This window comes from Ceratotherium simum, chromosome 23 (genome assembly GCF_057802395.1).
Source record: "Ceratotherium simum simum isolate JZ-2026a chromosome 23, ASM5780239v1, whole genome shotgun sequence".
Taxonomy (NCBI): Eukaryota; Metazoa; Chordata; class Mammalia; order Perissodactyla; family Rhinocerotidae; genus Ceratotherium; species Ceratotherium simum.
The window spans coordinates 18,006,422-18,022,859 of NC_141922.1; the positions used below are offsets into that span (position 1 = coordinate 18,006,422).

Below are 16,438 nucleotides of genomic sequence, written 5' to 3' on the forward strand. Positions count from 1 at the left end.
GACTAAGGAGGCATTAATGACTAGATAAATGCAATGTGGTATCCTAGACTGGATCCTGGAAAAACCAAATAAAGTCTGTAGTTTCGTAAATAGTTTGTACCCACGTTAATTTCTAAGTTTTGACTAATATACCAGAGTTTACGCAAGGTATTAACATTAGGGGAAGCTCGGGGAAGGGTATAGGGAATATCTCTAGACTATCTTTACAACTTTTTTATAAATCTAAAATTATAATAAAATAAAAAGGTTTTGAAAAAACATATAGCAAAGCCACAGCACTGAAAGCATGGCTGTATTTAAAGTTAAGAAAGGGACTTACAGAAGAGTATATACATTTTCGCAGTAACTTGATCAACACCACAGTTTATTTGTAAACATATTATATGTGTCAATAATCAAATTGACAACACTTTATACATTTCATTGTATAATATTAACATCATATCAGAAAACAATCCACTGTACTCAGTTACAGTTTTGGTACTTTAAAATCTTTAAATACAAACTAGTTGAAACACTGAACATAACAGAGAAACATGAATGGCAGAGAAAATTGAAAACATCAAGTAAAAGAAACTGACATTCCCCCCTAAAAATACAAAATCATCTGATTACATACTTAAAAAGAACAAAAGAATCAAGGAAATCAGATGATCATATTGTTTTTAGCAACATAAAGCTGCACTTCTTTAGATCCAGTTGAGAGTGAAATTGCACCATGCTAAATTTTGTGTCCTTTTTGATATTTCTTTTTTCTCTTGGTTTCTAAAGAATGTTTGCCATGGTTTAAGTTACATTAAGGGGGTAAAAAGAAAGGGGAGGTAGCACAAAGCCAAATGAAATTAAACATTTGCAAAAAAATTGGATAAAAATTCTTTTATAAATAAATCTTTGGCAATTAATAAAATCTATGTTTTAAATTTATCTTTTTGTTGAATTGGATCAACACTTATAAGATTTAAGAGATGCATCTTTACATGAGTTAATGTACAACTGAAACAAAGCCAAATTCATAAAGCAAAGCACAAAAGCAGCTTTCACATTTTGCTAACAGCTCTAAAAATGCAGATCTCCCTCCTTAAAAGTATGAGAGGTCTTCAGCTGGGAATCAGAAATCTTTCCTCATTCGTGTGAGAAACCACAGTTGACCGCATGTTTTTTCAGTACTTTCCCTAAAATTCATGATCATTATTATGTTCTACCGCTTCCTCCACTATCTCTCAAAGGAAATACAGCAAATCACTCCCATATTTTAAGTTTAAAATTCACCAACAACTGGGTTCACCACCCACAACTACAAATATTTGATTCTTTATTAGTGTACATGTCATTACAGGAAGCTTAGATTGTTAAGACAAGAATAAATAAAATAACTACAGTTAATTCAAACAAAGGAAACGGAAATGAGATTAAAGAGCTCTGATCAAATGAAATACTTACAACTTTTGGTTGAAAAACTAAAAGTTACATACATATGTAATAGCACTAGGAATGTACAATATCAATTATTGGAAAAATAAATGAGTGATTCACAGTCATAAGAAATTATTTTAATATTAGTATATATTTTTCCTTTTATGGACAAACATTTATAACATACACTTGGTTTCTACTTCATATAAGACAAAGTAGAAAATTAAACATTACTGCATTTACCCCAAACACAGCACTGACTGTGCCACAGGTGACCTGCTCCAAAATATTCAATTCTATAGGGAGGCCATGGTATTGAATGCATGGTTAGGTTAACAGTTTTAAGAAAGGCATATATTCCCAGAAGTATGTTAAATACACAAATATCAGTTCTATAAATAACAAAAATTATCAGCAAAAATGTTTAGGTTATAATATTCCCAAATTTTCTAATGCTTTAAGTGTTTTAGATATATGTTGTCTGACCAGTTAGTTTGGTTATAGTTTTAAACTAGCAAACCATTATCCTATGAAAAGAGCTAAACTAACCTATAACACTGCACGAACTTTCCAGGAAAGGTAACTTGAAAATTCTAAAAAGTGATTCCAATTATTTTAATTAACATTTGAGATACTAAAATAATCAATGACTCAAGAAACATTTTGAAATTACTCAATTTTTCTTTATCATTTCCTCCAAAACTATTCACATATATTTAAGATCCAGATTGCCTAAGAATATGTCTTCAAAGGAGTTTTATCACTGAAGTGTTTTGATCAGAAGACACAGCCTTAATGCCTCTAATATGTAACTCAACCTAAAATCACAATCCTTGGTTTGAAAATATCAAATTTAATTTCGTAACAATTCATTGGTAAAGCTACTAAACAAAACGTGCAGCAGCCACAGCTACGAGAGTGGAAAATAAATCTATTTTTCCATAAAGACTCTATGAAAATATAAAGCCCAAAGTGAGTGACAACAGAAGTCCACATATAAATGTTGTTTAAAAATAGAATGTTTCCCAAAGCTTCTGATGAGATGTCAATGGATCGTCATAGGCTGAGTTAAGACCTTATAAATCAAGGTTAAGTTATACATAACTATGCTGATTTACATATCTTCAACAACGTTCAACTGATATACATAATTTACAGACATCCACAGGAATGCTTAATGCCCCATCATAGCATCTCTCAATACTGGATGTTTATTGTTTTATAGTTTTGCTACTTGTAAGTATCAAGAAGCCTTTTCAGAGGAAGAGTTCCACCTCTTCCCATGATCCCCTAAAGAGTAGGTAACAAAATATAAAATTAAACAAGATTTATGTTTGATAAACTAACATATAAAATTACCATTGCAATATTCATAGTGACTGCTTATAAACATAACAGTCATCATAAAGCCTATAAAGTCTACCCTCAGTTTTATAAAAGAAATGCAGATTGTCTCAAGGTAAAAAATACAGTGCAGGCTGCTAAAAAGCTCTTTGTTGCATTAGGAGGTGCAATAATGAGGAAAACTTCAGAAAACATGAACATGTTCCCCCACTGTTAACATCAGTTAAGCATGAATTGCACTGCAGCAGCAGGACGCTTTTTAGTGGCTGGCACTATAAAGCTAACGTTACGAAAGAAAAAAGGCAGAAAGTGTGAGCAACAAATGGTGTAATCAAATTATTGCAAATGGAGATTAGCAACAAGAAGTGAGGAAGGCGACCGTCCACTCCACTCTGCTAAGATGCCATCTTTAAATATTAAGTTTTTGGCAGGAAGTGGGACTCCCACATCGGCATAGGATGACTGTGAAAGCAAACTTGAAAAACTGGCCTCTGTGGGAACATCCAGAGTTGAAGCACCTTCCTAAAAGATCAAGAAACAAGAGAAAAATTCTACATTCAACACTTTACCAAACCACTTAATACAGTTAATGAGAAATATAGACCTGGACGGAAAAATGTTTACAGAATGCAGAGCACTATGGGAGATGGCAAAGACCTACCTCACAAACCCAAAATAATCGACGACAGGTATTAACTGATGCAAATGTGACTAACACAAATCAGACTATGATAAGTGCTTTGAAATAAACAGAAATAATAGGCTATGAGACCACGGGATAAGAAAAAGTTAATTTTTAGATAATCTCTAAAAACTCTCACATGACATTAAGCACCAGAACAATCCATCCACTCCCAAGACTCTCAGATTCACATATTCAACACAGACCTCTCCCCACAACCCCAGGCTCATAACATCCACCTATGTGACCTCTGCTCTTAGGGGTCTCACCATTCACTCCACACTTACCATGTCCACAACAGAACTCCCGAACTGTCCCCCGCCTGCTCCTCCCCAGCCCCCTTCTCCACTCCACACATCAAGCTAGTCAAGAAACAGGAGAATCATTCTTGATTCTTCCCTTCCTCACCACACCCTCAATCTTTTCTTCACATTTAATTTACCACCAAGATCTACCAAGTACCTCCAACACCCAAATCAGTTGACTTTATTCATTCACCATAGCCACTACAGTCTAGGCCAGTGGTCTCCAAAGTGGGGTACTCACTCCAACGTGGGGTACAGTACTGTGAAAATTTTAGAAGTCCTATATTTACTTATTGCATCCTTATAAAATTTCTATTTTGGGGTATGTTTTATAATACACATAATTTATTGGTCTAACAGTATACACCTGTAATAAACAAACCTTTATTACGAATACACGCAATTTTTTTTTGTAATGAAAAAGGGTGTTCGGCTACCAACTTCTCTCACTTGGGCTGTTATAATAGCCTCCAAAGTGATCTTGCTTCTATGCTTGTCTCTTTTCAATCTATTCCTTAAACAGTAACTCATCTTGTAAAACAATCAGAAGCAATGTCATTCCCCTATTTAAAAGTGTTTATAGTTTCTCTTTGCAGTGAGCATAAAATACAAATTCTTCAATATACTTTAATATGCCCTGCCCTGCCCTCCTCTTCAACCTCCCCTCTTGCCACTGCCCCTCTCATGAGGCTTCAGCTACACTGGCCTTCTGTTTCCTTGGACAGTGAGTGCTCTCCTGACAGGACTTCTGCACCTACTCAGCTCTGCCTGGAATACTCTTTTCCATCCTTTAGGTTTCAGCTTATAGATCATCTCTACCTACTCAAATTAGGTCTATCTTTGGATGCCATCAGATTTGAAGGAGTTCAGCTCCTTCAAACCACTTACTGAAATCTGTAATTTCTTACATATTTTACTGTTTACTTGACTATCATCTCATACAACACTAAGCTCCATTAGTGTCTTAGACATCATTGTCTCCCCAGGACCTGGTAAAGGGTTTGGCATAGAGTAGACTCAAGTATTTATTGAAAGCATGAATGAAACAAAACTCTAAAATATTGATTTCATAATGTTCAATCAGATATTCTCAACAGAAATATTCCATTCTAAAAGTTTATCTACAAATCAAGTCTAGAGTATCCTTTCCTTCCTCGGGGGGCAAGACAAAAGGTCCAGAGCACTGGCTTTCACTACCACAACCAACAACCCCCTCTCAGCACTGGAGAAGCACTGCAGTTATTAAGGGAAGCGTATCAGACAAAGAACCAGCACCCAGCATGGTGCAGAGCCCGTAGGAGATGCTTAACACACTCCCGTTGAATGAAGCCCTGGCACAGAACAGAGTCCAAGCTCTAGACCCTGAAGACCTAGCCAGTGAAATCATGTGCAAGTTAATTAACTTCCTGAATCTCAGCATCTTCATTTATGAATTAAAATTAATGCTTATTTCATGTCTTACTGCTCTGGAGACTCAAAACAAATATGGAAGTGTTTTGTGTACTATAAAGCTCTGTAGAAATACAATATGGATTTTTTGGTTTTTGTTACCTGGAATGAGTGAACAAAGTTAAGGACTTGTAGAGAGAGTTTTCTACTGGAATGTAAGAGGTTTTGAAGGCTGAAAAAAAGGAAGGAAAAGTTTAAAACAAATATAATGACAAGAACTGATATCTCACAAGAGTTTAATTTTAGCAATTTAAATGCATTTATATATGTATATACATCCTGATTAATCACATAAAAACTTTAAAAAACAATTTCAACGTTCTCGTCAATGAAATTTCTGCCTGTTTTAATAATAGGGACTAATAGTGCATAATAAAACCATTTTGAAATAAAATATTATATATAACCAAAATCGAAAAGTTATTGTTAAAAAAAAGTTTAAACTATTAACAAATATAAGTGTTAAATGAAGGAAAACTTGTAAAATGAAAATTTGGGCACTCTGAGGGATGGCAATTATAATACAAACTTTAAATACCCAAATTAATTTTAAAATACATCCTGATAAGAAGTCTGACAGATTTAACATACATCAACCCACCTAAATTAAATATTTTTCAAATATGTAAATTGGTAACAATCATACCGGTAAAGATCACAATTTTTAAAGCTATATAGCATTTTTACTTTTTTATTCACATATGTTATTTTCAGAGGATAGTTGTTAAAATTGTCAATTGAGTACTTTTAATCTTCTGATAAATTTACATTAAGCCAATGAAACAAATTACTTATTATCCAACTTCGTTCTCCTAAAGAAGTCAGGAAGATCTGTGAATATCACCTCTCCAAGCCACCCACCATGACAGTCACATTCAATGATATTCTTTTCTAACCACTAGTCTCAGAACATTTACAACACTGCCTCTCAGCAGCTGCTCCCAATGGTTCAGAGTTGGCATATGAGATAAACCTACACACAATCTCTGATAAGTAACACATGCTCATTTTAGAAAACGTGGAAATTGAAGAAAATTTAGAAAGTCAGCCATAATTCTACCACAAGAGATCATCACTATTAACAGAACATAATTCAGTGTGTGTACGTTAAGAGAGAAGTGCACAAGAGAAATTTTCTATATACATTTACATATTAAAAAAACAAACACTCTCATATAAGCATGCCCCTTTTACCATACTCTCGCCAAATCTGGGTAACTAAGTAAATATAATTATACTTAACTAAAACATGCCCAAAATATTTGCATGTGACTAATTTCTAAGGTACTGAAGCTTAATTTTGAAAAATATAGCAAAACCCTTAAACTAGCAATAATCATTCAATCAACAAATATACACAAGGCAACTACTATGTTCATGTGTGGAATAAAAGAAAGTAAGATATAGCAACTATTATTGACAGCTTAAAAGTCTCGTAGATGAAAAACTAACAATGAATATGAACCCTCACCTCTCTTTTCTGCAAAGGCCATGTGTAGCAATTTTTCTACAAACCTTCCGGTTTAATTCAGAACTAAACAGGGGAATTCCAAAGCAGAGGTCAAGAGGAACCCAATCTGCTTCTGCTGTGGCAGCTACAAAAGGATATATGAAGTTAGTAATCACATACATTCATATACATCATGACCGACCAGGGTTTCTCAACCGAGGTCCAGAGATTTTCACAGATCCCTCCCACTCCCACTGACATCCACCAGTAGGCTTAGCAGCGGAGAACTCAGAGGGGGTCAGTCAATCTCCAAAACAGGGAAGAACGATTTTTGAGTATGTACATGCTTCTGGGGACAAGGTACATAGCTTTCATCAGATGCTCAAAGTGGTCTTTTATCCAAAACAAGGTATTGCAAGACAGCTACAAGATGAGAGAATTATGTAACCAAAGTCTTTAACACACGAAAAACGAAACAAGTGATTATTCTCAGGTAATATTTTTACAATACTTTAAGTATTATTCTAAATACATAAAAATGTTTCCTAGAAAATACTTATTAAAAGGTCCATTATGGACAATAAGAGCAGACAAATGACATCCAAATGACTTAACAAAAGAAATAAACCTCAGAAATTAGTCTAAGACTGCAAATCTAAATTTCTACAACTTTACCAGAGTTTTGCTTTGTTGCTGAATCTATAGTTGCTTCCTCAATGACCATTTCAAACGACTCTGTACTCCCATTTACATCTGAGCCAGAAGCCAAATCAGGTTCTCCTTATAATTAAAGGACATACACAATATTAGGATTCTAGTAGCTGGCATAAGTTGTCAATAAATCACTCCTAACATAAAAGAAGACTCAGGCAACAGAAATGACAATGGAAAACAATGAAGAGTCTTTACCTAAAGCACTGGTTCTCAACTGGGGGATAATTTTGACCCTTCAAGGGACATTGGCAACGTTTGGAGACATGTTTGGTTGTCATGAATGGGGATATCTAGGGATGCTAAACATCCTACAATGCACAGGACAGCCCTTACACCAAAGAATTACCCAGCTCAGAATGTAAACAGTGCTGAAGTTGTGAAACCCTGGCCTAAAGAAACAAGGATTCAAAGTCAGAACACAAGTTGAGACTTTTACTCAGAGCATTACCAAAGCCGTTTCTATCCTCATGGACATACGCAGTCTGATTACATCATTCCTCTGCAAAATTCTGTTTTGACTTCCCACATCTTTCAGCATATAAGATCCTCCAAGATCTTCTAGATCTTACCGACTTCTCTACTCTCATCTTCTACTACTGCCCAACAAATCCTTTCTTTGGGCCAAGAGGAGCTTCTCTACTGCCTGATTCCCTCTGCTAGAAAGGCTGCTACCCTCCAAATAAACAACAATCATCATTAGTGTAGTTAACTCCTCATTTTTCAAAATTCAGTTCAAACTTGATCTTTCTAAGAAGCCTTCTCTGATAGCTCAACTGGGCTGAGATATGCCTTCTCTGTCCTACTTTAGCACTTTAAACTGAAGTAGACCCTACTGCAGTCTTTTAACACTACACAGTAGGCTGATTCACTTGCTTGTCTCCCTTTCTAGGGTTTTATTCCTTAGGTCTTACTAATTTAAATATCTCCAGCACCTAAGCAGGTATTCCATAAATGTTTGTGGAATGAATAAAATAAAACATGACAGCTGCAGTAGACATGCTTAGAAATCACTGCCTAACCTATACTCTTCTTCTCTGGAAAATGCCCGTGATACTTGGCAGTCAACTGTTGAAAGTTACCCAACTCTCTGGCCAAAGGTAAATGGATCAGGAGTAGATACCTAACTCAAAGGGAGCCAATCCAATCCACTGGATGGCTAGCAATCAATCATACTGTCTCAGGATTTCAAGCTAAGAGGCAGAAGGAATATAGTCAATCAATGAATTGAAGTCAATCACTTGAATTGAAAGGTTTCCTGGAGTCATGGACAAGAGCTGGCACCATGGCAACCAAAGGCATATACAAGCCAAAATTATGCCAGAGCGGAAACAATTTGTAAGCGAAAGCGAAAGTAAGAGAAAGTGATCTGAAAATGAATTTTTAAATTAAAAAGATTGAAAAAAGCATCTAAGGAAAATTAGCTGTTGTCAATAAGTGGGATATGTTGGAGATAAAAAGAAGGAGAATGAGGCCAGGAAGGCTAGGCAGGAAATGGCTGTAATAATACACGTTTAAAGTATTAAGATTCAGGGCCGGCCCCATGGCTTAGTGGTTAAGTGCGCGCGCTCCACTGCTGGCGGCCCGGGTTCGGATCCCCAGCGTGCACTGACGCACCACTTCTCCGGCCATGCCGAGGCCGCGTCCCACATACAGCAACTAGAAGGATGTGCAGCTATGACATACAACTATCTACTGGGGTTTTGGGGGGAAAAATAAATGAATAAATAAATCTTTAAAAAAAATAATAAAGTATTAAGATTCAGACTAGAATGGCAGTTACAGGGAATTTAAAAAGAAGAGAGAAGGGAAGAAATGGATATGAGAGACATTTCTAAAGACTAATTCACAGAACCTGGAGGAGGGAAAAGGAGAAGGACGAGACAAAGACATGATTTTAGGCCTGGGTAACTGAGACAATGGGGCCTTTGACAGGAAGAGAGAGTCTAAAAGGGAAAAACTGTTAATTCTATTTTGGAAACATTTTTACAACCATCACCCCATAAAGGAACTTAACTTTAAGCCTATAAACAGAGATACAACAGGAAAGGGCTAAACCCAATAACTATTCTGTGTTCCAACCCCAGGTCAACACTTTAGTTAGGCACTCAGTATTTTCTCCATTTGAACAATTGCTATTTGTTCAAATGATGTCACAGAATATTTTCTCATCTTCCACTGAAAAAACATTAAGTATTAAATTATTCAACATCTCCCCAAAGGTCTCCCTGCTTTTTAAATATTAAGATTGTGATAAACTCAATACCAATTATCTTGATTCAAAGAACTCAACTATTGGCTAACCTCTCTCATCAGAAGCATCACTGAGTTTTCTGTTTGCAAGTTGGCTAGAAGCATTCAACATGGTGATATATCCACAAAAATGCTGCAAATCCACTTTGTTCCTTAATATTTGCAATGCCTTATGAACACCCATATTGACACGAGTAAACTCTAAGAACAAAGAGATGACATCACATTATAAGTAAATAGCTTTATAACATAACACCAAAAACTTAAATATACTTTTCTTTTATTAAACAATTCTCAGAACTACTTTTATACTTTTATCTATGAAGATTGATTCCAGTGAAGAAATATCTGTGAATGTGAAAGGATGTTGCACACACCTAACATATTTACAGCCTAATTTAGGAGGCATGTGTTGTATCAGAACGAATTACCTGCTGAGTAAGCAAATAGAGCCAGTCAGTGGCAAATTCTCTAGGCTTCTGTTTGTTGTTCTATTCTGCCTCAAATGCTTAGTTGGTGGGCTTCTACCAGGAAATGCATTAAATACACATTATAGTTTTTAAAAATTTAAGAAAAGTCAAATTATTCTTATTGAAACTAAAGCTAACAATGTACTTGAAATTATATCCCTAATAAATTATTTAAACATTAGCTGAAGTTCTCATAAATATGTGATCTTATAAAAGAGAAAGATGCTCTATACCCAAATATGAAGACTCCTCCTTTTTATAATTCACACAATAACCTCCCAAGGCAAGAGATCTAGTAATCAGTTCTTCAGATTTTATAAATTTTAAGATCCTATTGTCACTATCCTATATCTTTGGTGAACAATTATTTTTTCCATAGAACGTATCGAGTATCAGATGATTAAACAGCAAAGTTTAGTTGCAGAGAAGTACTTATTTCTGAATAGGAGCTATTTTTTGAAAGAGAAAACTCTCTTCTCCAAATTTTGTACACATATATTCACAACAGTCAAAAGAGCACTTAATTTCAAACACGAGGCTTTTGCAGTCTAAGTCACGTGAAAAGCAAAAAGATATTTATAAAAATATTCTTCCTTTTCCCCACTTTGGGGGAGGGGAGAACAGTGGTGACTAACATTTTGGAAGAATAGTAAGTTCTTATATGAATTAACCTAAGTTAAATTACTTGAACCCTTAACTGCTTTCTAAAAATCCATGCAACATGGCCCTAAGAACCAGAAAAATAAGATTATAGAACAGCAGTTTTACATGGTGTAGGAAACACAAGTGCTATATAAATATATGCAAGTTTTAATTAGATAGAGTTTTTCTTTTGAATATATACACTTTCTTAATATTTAACAGAGAGAAGGCATCTTCTATATTAAACAAAAGGAAGAATGAATTTGCTTTTACAGAAATTCTCTAATCATCTTTCATCAGCTGTACTGTAGCTCACATCCAATTCTAGAAAGAGAGAAGATTAAACAGGGCTTTCCCCCTTGATTCTAACTAGCTTAATTTAGCTTCAACTCTTCAATCCACTCAAATCCTCTCTAATAGCAAAAATAACATTTAACAGCAAAAACAAATGCTGCAACAGGCAATACATGCAAGTGCTCTGTAAACGTAAAGTGGTATACAAACGCTCATTAGCATCCATTTCTAAATTACCTAAAAAATCCCCTGGAAAAAAGACAACATGTAACATTAGGGAAAAAATCAACTTTCTAAGCACAAAATCTTCCCTATGACTTGCCTTCTCCTCCAACCTCCAAATAAACAAAAAATAAAAAGGAAACTAAAAGGCTAAACATACAGAAACCCCATCCTCCATCTAGGCAGATATCTGCTTACTCTTTTCATCTCCAACACAGACTATTTCTTCAAACAACCTAAATGAGTCCTATTCTATCAGTTCTTTGCAGGAAAAGGTTCATGACAGAAAACTACCTTTTGCCATTACTCTTTAAAAGCAGAATGGTAAGACCCTAGAACCTAAAAATTTTAAGAATTCATTTCCTGCTATGTTTCCACCAAACTGTTGACAAAGATTAATGACAAAGAAGTCAAATGCATACAATTCAAAAGTACGGTACCTCCTTGTAGTTCTGTTTCATCAAATGGAAATGGTATGTGGACAGTTTCTCCTATCCCATGCAAACCATGTCCCTAAACATGAAGAAACACAGGTTGAGAGGTATATGAGAAACCTGTATTTCCAATAATAAATATTCAAACAATAAATAATACTGTGCCATGTGACGGTAGAGTTTACATTAATACTTCACCAAAATGCTTTCAACAAGTTTCTATTTTTCTCCAGCAAGCAAAGACAATCTTATTTAAATACATATAAGGCAATGTATTTCAAATTGAGTGTATGGACTAACGAAAACAAAAGGAGGCTGACTGAACAGGTAAATCAGGTGTTAGCCAAGCGAAGCGTGAATGAGATCAAGTGTGCTCGCACAAGCGTTAGCTATAGTTCTGATAGAAAAGTAGTGAAAGGATCCCCATTATCACCTGGCATATCACAGACCAGGAATGCAAAACTCAAAAACCTGCACCAAATGACATATATTCAAAATTACTTGCTGTAACATTATAATTATATACAATTATAAACAACCAAAATGTCTGTCAATAGGTCAAATAAATATGTGTATTTTCAAAGCAGCTGCAAAAAAGAAAGAGGAAGCTCTCTGCAAACTGAAATGGAATGATCTCCAACTGCTAAACGAAAAAAGCATGGGGCATATCAGTGTGTAAACTGCTTGCATATGCATAAAGACACTCTAGAAGGTACAGCAGAAACTAACAAATGTGGTTATCTGATTTGGAGGAAAGATGGGGAGTGGGAACTGGGTAGATAGTGTTAGAAGGGCAGTGATACTTTTCTCTGTGCCTCTTTTACTAGGTGTTTTATTTTGAATCATGTGAATGTACTATCAATTTAAAAATTAAATAAAAAAATATCTATGAGTCTAACCACCCCACTCCCACGTACAAATAATAATTTAGTTTCATCCATCACATTCAATTAATGTTGTTCACATCTGAATTTTGTTAGTTTTAAAGCTTTTTGTATTTAATCCCTAAATTTGCTTTGGTTTTATAGTTGTGTAAGAATAATAAGCATGAAGAATTTAATTTTATGTTTATGTGTATTTAGTACCATTATAATAGAAAATTTAAATTAACACCGGGATCTATACATTTTTTCCCTTTAAAAGAAACTCATACACTATTCAAATTCAAGATACAATGATACAAAAGAAAAAAATAATTTCAGAGAAAAATCACACTCATTTAATTGGTTCACAAGAAAACTTGAATATATTTCTGACAGCTCACTTCCATTCCATTGATACATTTATGATTTAAACCCTAAATAAAACGGTTATAATAAAAGCATGATTTTAATCAAAATCTTAATTTTGTTATGTCTTAAGTTCCAGCAAGGTGAATTTTTTCCATAAAATGTAATAAAGGAGGCATTTTTTTTTAGCAAAAGCAAAACTCCTTAACACTTTAAGACTCCTCTCAACTCTACTTCTACTAGCACTACCACCACAGCTAGCATTTCTGAGATCTTCCTGTGTGCTAAGCAGAGGACTACGTATTTTATGTAGATTATCATCTCAGTCATTCTTTTCAATAACTCCTTCAAGACAGGAACTTTTATTATCTCCAGTTTGCAGAAATCCCTGAAGTTCGCGGAGGATATTTAACTTGCCCAAGATTACTATAAGTGGTGGATCGAGACCTGAATTTAGGCAGTCTGACTCGAGTCCATGTCTGACCCATTCTATTATGTTATCTCCCACCTCCACCCCTACCGCATGTTTTCCCTGGCTAATGCATCCTCTCTCTCGGTTTCAACTCCCATCTACGTGCTGATGCTGACACTCAAGTCAATCTCTCCTGTTCGACCTCTCATTTGAATTTCAGAGGATTTTCAGTTACCTACTAGATATCTCTGCCACCCAAATGTCCCACAGGTACCTTATATTCAACATGCCCAAAACACAACACATCGTCTGCCCCCATAAACTGGCTCTCCTTCCTTATTCTCTCAAGCAGTGCTAACACCATTCTTCCACCTTCACAAGCCAAATACCCTAGGAATCATTCTCTTCCTCTTCTCACAGCCTTCTCAGATATTAAATCAATTCCATTAATTTTATATCTGTAATAATTCTGAAATCCATTTCTTCCTTTCCATTCTTATGACCATTCCCTGATCTAGGCTGTCCTCATCTCTCATCCGGACTCCTACACTGAATCCTAATTGTTTTCTTGCTTCGGGTATCTCCCCGCACCTAACCATTCTCAACAGTGTCCAGAGTGATCTTCCCAAAACACAGCTGACCATGTTAATCCTCTGCTCAGCACCCTTTACTGGCTGCCATCCAACTACAGGGGAAAGTCGAAGCACTACAGCAGGACAGTTAAGGTGCACCACACTCAAAGCACTGCCTAATTCTCCAGACTCATCTCTGACCACCAGCCCATCACACTGCAACTCACCCCTCAAAAACATCTAGCAGCTTATAGGCCAAACACATGCCACCACTTCATATTCCTATTCACTTATTCAGCAAACACTCACTAAGCAGCTAGCTACTCTGAGCCAGGCACTGTTCTAGGCACCAGGGAAACAGGCATGAAGAAAAAGAAAAAAAATCTCTGCCTATAGAGTTATTCATGATGACCCCTCTCCTGACCTCGCTGTCTTCTAAATTATCCTGTTATACTCAGCCCAGGTCTCATTTTCTCTAAGGAGCTTCCCCTAAGCCCTTCGCCTAGCCCCAAGGCTGGATTGGGTACTTCTCTTTAATGCTTCCACTGCATGTAATTCTACTCAGCACTCAGCAAAAAACTGAAACTGACTGCTTAAGCAACCTTGCCCGCCAGACTTAAGTTCCTTGAAGACAGGGATCATGTCTTATTTGTATATCCACATTAATCAGCACAGAATAGGGCACATACAATTGTTAGCTGAATGAATCAATGAAATCTCTATTGAGAACCTATTACGTCCAGAGAGTGTGCAGCACACCTCACACACACCTTATCGTGTCATTCTCTCAACAATCCTACGACTATAAACGGCATACCTCACCATTAGCTGTTACTATTATTATTTTGTTGTTGTTATACTATAGGTACTACAACTCCATTTTACAGATAGGAAACTAGGTATAAGAGAAGTATCCTCAAAATGTCACACACCACTTCACAATTGCTAGAGTGGTTATAATTAAAAAATCAGATAATACCAAGTGCTGGTGGGAATGTAAAATGGTACAGCACCTTGGGAAAACAGCGTGGCAGTTCCTTAAACAGTTTAAACATAGAGTTACTATATGACCCAGCATTTCCATGCCCCTCGGCATATACCCAAAAGAAATGAAAACATGTCCACAAAAAAACTTGTACATTACTGTTTATAACAGTGATTATTACTATTTATAATAGCCAAAAGGTAGAAGCAATCCAAATATCCATCAACTGATGAATGGATAAACAAAATGTGCTATATTCATACAAGGGAATATTATTTGGCCATAAAATGGAATGTAGTACTGATACATGCTGTATGATCAACCTTGAAAACATTCTGCTAAGTGAAAGAAGCCAGTCACAAAAGACTACGTATTACATGATTCCACGTATGTGAAATGCCCAGAATAGGCATTCTAGAGAGACAGAAAGTGGATTAGCATTGTTAGGGCTGGGGAAAGGGGGTGAACAGTGGAAAGCAGAGTTAGAAGTAAAGGTACAGGAAAATGTTATAAAATTGAGTGTGGTGATAAAAACCACTGAATTATACAACTTAAATAGTATGGTGTATGTATGGTAAGTGAATTATAACTCAATAAAGCTACTATGAAAAATAAAATAGGATCACACAGGTAACAAAAGGTGAGGCTGGAATTCAAGCTAGCTCTAACTTTAAAGTCTATATTGTTTCTACCACTCCCACACTGCCAGACAAAGGCCAGGATGACAACCCAGATCTCTGATTCCTTACACTGCAGCTTGACAAATTTCAAATTACTGACGTCTGATTGCAACTCAACAGAAAGCTAGACAAATTATTATCTTTAAAATAAAAATCCAACACATTGTTTCAAATAAGGTAACTACCTGAATCAAAACCGCCGAATGTGTTAAAGCATCATTCAACATCGTGAGTACATTTGATGTAGGAACTACCCCAGGATCATGACCCCAAGATGTTATTAGTAATCGATCATAACCCTAGGAAAAGAAATGAATAAAAGACAACATGGCATTTAGAAATAAGAAAAAAAATTAAGAAAGCTATCTATAATACTGCTTACCAATTTCTACCCTCCTCAAAAATAATTTTTAAAAAACCAAAAAACCTCACACAACATACCTGGAATATATCTGGCAGTTTCCGAAGTCTTGTACCTTTGGACAGTAAAAGAGATGGTGGTCCTTGCCTGGTGATATGGTAAACGTACAGTTTAAACCAGACAGAACTGACTTCTGGGATAGCTGGTCCAATATGCTATAATCATAAAACAGGTAAGATAAGGTTATAATACTTAGCTAAAGAAGCCAAATTTCACAAGTGACCAAGTCTAGTCTTATAAACAGCTAATGCCTCATATAAATGTTCATGGCTATTATCCTTAAGAAGATAAATTTTAAATACTCCATTCAAATAAGTTTCAGTTTTACACTGGAATTGAGAAAGCACATCTTATCACTGCAGTTACGAGAATGGTCTCTGGAGTAGTCCATCGAGGTTTGAATCTTAGCTTCATCCCCTCAGCTACATCACACCTTAAGGTTACTTAAGCTCTTTTGTGCCTCATTTTGC

At 35.7% G+C, this 16,438-nt stretch overlaps 1 protein-coding gene across 2 annotated transcripts in view; it reads right to left on the minus strand.

Moving 5' to 3' along the window:
• Positions 1-347: 347 nt before the first annotated feature.
• Positions 348-16,438, minus strand: part of FAM91A1 (family with sequence similarity 91 member A1) — a 45,295-nt gene continuing 29,204 nt past the window's right edge. The window contains exons 17-24 of one of the 2 annotated variants that reach the window (XM_004431087.3): positions 15,989-16,123; positions 15,733-15,846; positions 11,676-11,748; positions 9,659-9,808; positions 7,319-7,423; positions 6,665-6,788; positions 5,296-5,365; positions 348-3,279 (exon numbers count right to left, since the gene is read on the minus strand). In XM_004431087.3, the coding sequence (XP_004431144.1) occupies positions 3,094-3,279; positions 5,296-5,365; positions 6,665-6,788; positions 7,319-7,423; positions 9,659-9,808; positions 11,676-11,748; positions 15,733-15,846; positions 15,989-16,123 (957 nt within the window). In that variant the 3' untranslated portion in view covers positions 348-3,093. The remainder of the gene's footprint in view (positions 3,280-5,295; positions 5,366-6,664; positions 6,789-7,318; positions 7,424-9,658; positions 9,809-11,675; positions 11,749-15,732; positions 15,847-15,988; positions 16,124-16,438) is intronic. The other variant, XM_087447477.1, reaches the window with a different exon arrangement.